The following is a 5,364-nucleotide window of genomic DNA, read 5'->3' on the forward strand; positions in this document are numbered from 1 at the left end:
ACCCCAAACACCCTCAAAATTCCTCCCCAAAAACCCCCCAAAACCCCTCCCCAAAAATCCATCTCCTCCCAAAAGACATAAAATCCCCCTGAAAGCCCAATTAAAGCCATTTTTCAGCCCCAAATGGGCATCTCTGTGGCCCCCAAATTCCCCTGAGGTGTTGGGAGACCCCCAAAACCCTCCCAAAGTGCCCCAAATGCCCCAAAGCAACACAAAACCCCCAAAATGTCCCAAACTCCCCCAAATCCCTAAAAGGCTCCAAAACCCCCCAGATGCCCCAAAAAATCCCAAGGCCCCCAAAGTGCTCCAAATTCCCCAAAACCCCAGAATCCCTGAAACCCCCCCAACCCCTCCAAATTTCCCCAAACCCCACTCCCATATTTTTCTCCCTAAAAATGCACATTGTCCTCCCTAAAGATGAACATTTCTCTCCCCAGAAACACCCATTTCCCTCCCTGAGAACATTCCCTGTCTCCCCCATCCAAGAAGAACTAGAGCAGGGAGAGATTATTCCTTGAGTTCTCAGCCAGGGCTGGTTTTCCCTGTGTTTTCTCCCTGTGTTCTGTGGTCTCCCAGCTGCAGGAATTTAATCAGATTTTTGCTGTGCTCGGGGAAGGTTTTACGGGGAAAAAAACCTTCTGGAAAGGCAGATCCAGACAAAGCATCTCGTGGCTTTGCATCCCTGCTTTTTGCCGGGTTGTTTTCCTGCGGAATCCAGTAAAAAGCAGGGATGACCTGGCTCGGCAGTTCCAATCTCCCTGCCCAGCTTCCCGGCCTTCCCTAGGGAAGCTGGAAGTTTGTGTTAAACCCAGACTAAACCCGGGGCGAGGGAGGTGGGGAAGATCCAAGGAGACGTTTTCCTGCCCCAAGGAACATCCCCTTTTCTTCCCTAAGCTCCGGGCCGGGATTTGCGCCGGATCGTGGGCCGGTTGTGTCCCTGTTTCCCGGAGTTTGTTGCTCTCCCGGTGGTTCATCAGCGCTGCCGAGGGAAGTGGGAATGTGACCGGTGCGTGGGCAAGGTCCATGTGACTGTCCCAGTTTAGGGCTGTGCTGGTTAATGCGGAGGAATTTAGGGAATGAACTCCCGCAGGAACCCGGGAATGTCTCGTCCCTGCTCCTGTCCCGCGGCAGGTGCCGGCAGAGGGGAGGAGAGCCGAGCTTGGCAAAGCCTGGCTCGGGTTTAAGGGATAGATGGGGATGAGCGGGAGCCGGTTCCAACCCTGGGTCCTTGCCCAGGAAAACCCTTGGAACTGGTTTTTCCAGGTCTGTGGCAAAACCACTTGTGGAAAGATCCTCATGGATGAGGAGAGGGGGTGGGATTAGGCCGGGCTGGGTTTAGTCTCGGCTCCATCCCAAGGAGTTCCCAAGCGAGTTATTTTCCTTCTCCATGCCTGAGTGCCCGCTTGTTCTTTGGGATTCTGGGAAGTGGGAGGATGGGCACCCGGGAGCCATTTCCCAGCTTTTTTATTCCAGGAAAACCACTGTGAATGCCCAGTCTCATGTCCCTTATCAGAGTAAAACTGAGGAGCCAGGAAGTGATTCCTTAAGGAATGTGTCCTGGGAGCTGTTCCTGGAAGGCCGCAGGGGCGCTGGGAACGTTTCCTAAGTGTAGAAATCCTGGAAACACAGGACTTCTTTGGGATCTGGGAGCCAGGCCGACCGTCTGAGGTGGTTAAGACCTGGATCCCACAATTCCCGGTGCCTCAGGGAGTCTTTCCAGCAGCGTGGGTGGAATGTGGGTCTGTGAGTCACACCCTGACACAGCCGAGGGCACTGACCTCTCCATGATCCCGTTTTTTATTTTTTTTTTTTTTGGGAGCAGTCACATTTTTGCTTCATTTCCTCGAGCATCCCCTTCCAAAGCGTTTTTCTTCCGTGCCGAGTAACTCGTCCCTGCGTTTCCTCGCTGGAAAACAGGGAGAGGCATCAATCCTCAGGGGAGCGCTGCCGTTACCCACGGTATTCCCTCTCTTCCCAGCCATCCTGGTGATCGAGTTCGTCTATGCCATCGTGGGAATCGTGTGGCTGACCCAGTACTACACCTCCTGCAATGACCTCACGGCCAAGAGCGTCACTCTGGGTATGGAGCGGGAATGCCGGGGCGCGTTCCGGCGGATCCACGGCCGCCATTCCCTCCCGCCGGCTGGGGGTGGACGCCTGGAAGTGGATCGGAGCTGTCAATGCGCTCCTTGTCTCCCTGTTTATTGCTGGAACAGTCGTTCCATTGGCGCCGAGACGGGGATTCGTGTTCCCGGGGAAAGGGCGGGAAGGGGGGAGTCTGGAAATCCCGCTTTTCCCCTTCAAAATGGCTCCGCTCTTTCCCTGGAACTCTTTTCCTGCCTCCTGGTGGGAATGTGCTCGTGCTGTAGTCCTGGATATTCCGGGGGTGTTCAACAACCCCAGAAAACAGCCGGGAAAACTCATCCGGCTGCGGTTCGGAAGCTTTCCCGGGGGGGGGGTTTCCTTCGGCCGCGGGACGGCCGGGTGGGTTTGAGGCGGGAAGCGAGGGCCGGAGCGCGCCATTCCCATGTTTTTTGTTTGGCAGGGATGGTGGTGTGTAACTGGGTGGTGATCCTGAGCGTCTGCATCACCGTGCTCTGCGTCTTCGACCCCACCGGCAGGACCTTCGTCAAGCTCCGGGCGACCAAGCGCCGGCAGCGCAACCTCCGCACCTACAACCTCAGGTGAGGGGCACTCCGGGGGATCCTGGCATTCCCGGGGGATCCTGGCACTCCGGGGGATCCTGGCACTCCAAGAGATCCTGGCATTCCAGGGAATCCGGGCACTCCAGGGGATCCTGGCACTCCGGGAGATCCTGGCATTCTGGGGAATCCTGGCACTCGGGGCACTCGGGGCACTCAGGTTGGATGGGATCGTGCCCATCAACCCTGGGACAGAGCAGATCCCAACGGGTCTCCCTTGGAAACTGCGGGATCGCGGGGTTTTCCAGGGGACAAAAACCAAGGATATAGAGGTGAGGGAACAGGCTTGGATTTGATGGATGCAGGAACGGTTCTTACGTGGTTTGCAGTCCCCTTTTTATTCCTGGGGTGGTTTTAAGGTGATTCCTTCGACAAATCGTCTGAATTCGGGGATTTAAGTGCGAGAGGAAACGACGCAAAATGGGTGCAAGGGGAGGTCATGGAATCATCATGGAATGCTGGAATGGTTTGGGTTGGAAGGGACCTTATGGAACATCTCGTTCCACCCCCTGCCATGGGCTGGGACGCCTTCCACTAGTTCAGGGCGCTCCAAACCCCATCTGGGAACAGTTCCAGGGATGGGGCAGCCACAGCTTCCCTGGGAAATCCATTCCAGGGCCTCTCCACCCTCCCAGAGAAGCATTCCTTCCCAGTATCCCATCTATCCCAGCCCTCTGGCAGTGGGAAGCCATTCCCCCTTGTCCAGTCACTCCAGGTCCTTTTCCAGACTCCTTTCCCAGCTCTCTTTAGTCCCTTTAGGCCCTGGAAGAGGCTCCAAGGTCTCCCTTGAGCCTTCCCTTCTCTAGGCTGAGCAAATCCTTGTTTGCCCATCCTGGAGCAGCGTTTTCCTTGGATTCATTAGGGCAGTGCTGAAATTTTCCTTAAATTGTGGCAGCATCTCCTTCTAAATCCCCTTTTCTTCCTTCTTTTTCTCCAAAATCCAACCCTTTGCCCTGAGGTTTCTTGGCCAGGAAACAATTCCTGTTGTGTTGGCACTGGGATCTTTTAATTAAGGATTGATTCCATCCTGGAGCTTCTCAGATGGGGAGAGAAAAGGGTTTTTTTTCACCCAGCCAAGCGTTTTCCGAAGGATTTTTTTCCAGTAGGAGACAAGACAAAGAGGCTTTGTTTCCTCTGTCATCTGTGCCTGTCCTTGAGGAATGTGCCTTTGGAGTCCCTGGGATCCAAAGGGGTGAAAAATGAGGCTTTTCAAAAATCCACTGCAAATCCCACGTTTTTCCTTGGCTTTGTGTGTTTTGAACCCTGGGCTTTTCCAGTGGCTTGAAATGGGAAGTTTTCCTTTGGGAAGGAAAACTGGGCTTTTCTAAGGATCAGGCCTCAAGTTTTGTTGGAAGGAGAGGCTGGGTTTTGTTGTGGAACGCTGGACATTCCTCCTGACCTTTCCAGTGTGTGGAATATTTGGAATTAATGCCCTGTCAGCCCGGTGTGGTGATTCCTGCTTGGGATCAGGGCGTTCCCAGGATGAGCAGCTGTGATGATTTTGTGGAAAACAGGGAAAAAGCCTTCCCTGGGAGGGTGTGAGGCTCTGGAATGGGTTTCCAGGAGTAGATTAGGGAATTCTCTGCCTGGCTGGATTGTGTGCCAGGGGGGTTTTCCATTCCCTTCGGGATGTGTGGGCTGAGGAAGGAAAACAACCCAGCCAAAGGCTCAGCTCCTCGTGCCGAGGCTTTTCCAAGGAGCTTTGGAGCTCCTGCTGAACACGTGGAAGGAAAGCGTTGGGAAAAGATAATTTGGGAATTTTGGAGGGAAAATAGCTGAGAGCACACTTGGGTGTTCCACCCCTGCAGTGAGGTTGTGGAATTCCTTTGGGATCTTGGAGAGCAGAGCCCTGCTGGCTCTTAGCCCGCTCCTATTCCCATTGCTCCTTGGGAGTCTTCCAAAAGGTTCTGGATGTTCAGGCAGGAGGTGCTGGATTGCCTGTGGGATTCGCTCCTTCTCTTCCAGGCAAACATTCCTTTCCCAGCACCTTTTCCTTCCAGGCACAACCCACTTCCTGGGCTTGGGTTTGTCCCAGTGGGATCCCCTGATGGAAAATGGAGCGGGGTTTTATTTTGGATCGCTCTGACCTGGATTAAATCTGTGTTTCCATAAAAAAAGGCCCTGCTCCAGAGGAGCCTTGGATTTCAGGGAGCATGGAGTCAGTGGCCTTAAGCTGCAGGAGGGTGGGTTTCCATGGAATATGGGGAAGAAACTCTCCCCTGGGAGGGTGGGGAGGCCCTGGAATGGCTTTCCCAGAGGAGCTGTGGCTGCCCCATCCCTGGAAGTGTCTGAGGCCAGGTTGGAGGGGGCTTGGAGCAACCTGGGATAGGGGAAGGTGGAACATGATGATCCTTAAAATCCCTTCCAAGCCAGACCAGCTGGATTGCCCTTCTCTGGAGCGTGTGCAGGGAAGGGAGTGGAGCTGGGGAAGGGGCTGGAGCACCGGGAGCAGCTCAGGGGGGACCTTCCCATTCCATACAACTCCCTGACAGGAGGGGGGAGCCAGGGGGCGGATTGGGAACAAGGGACAGGAGGAGAGGAAACGGCCTCAAGCTGCACCAGGGGATGTTTAGGTTGGATATTAGGGAAAATTCCTTCCTGGAAAGGCTTGGAACAGGCTGCCCAGGTCAGAGGTGGAGTCTCCATCCCTGGAGGGATTTAA

At 54.7% G+C, this 5,364-nt stretch overlaps 1 protein-coding gene across 1 annotated transcript in view; it reads left to right on the top strand.

Annotated features, from left to right (window-relative positions):
• Positions 1-5,364, top strand: part of DAGLA (diacylglycerol lipase alpha) — a 53,951-nt gene that overhangs the window by 20,368 nt on the left and 28,219 nt on the right. Inside the window, exons 4-6 of the mRNA XM_017838934.1 lie at positions 1,918-2,080; positions 2,546-2,684; positions 2,863-2,974. Coding sequence (XP_017694423.1) covers positions 1,918-2,080; positions 2,546-2,684; positions 2,863-2,974 — 414 coding nt within the window. The remainder of the gene's footprint in view (positions 1-1,917; positions 2,081-2,545; positions 2,685-2,862; positions 2,975-5,364) is intronic.

Source organism: Lepidothrix coronata, unplaced genomic scaffold (assembly GCF_001604755.1).
Source record: "Lepidothrix coronata isolate B3197 unplaced genomic scaffold, Lepidothrix_coronata-1.0 Scaffold369, whole genome shotgun sequence".
In the NCBI taxonomy this organism is placed as follows: domain Eukaryota; kingdom Metazoa; phylum Chordata; class Aves; order Passeriformes; family Pipridae; genus Lepidothrix; species Lepidothrix coronata.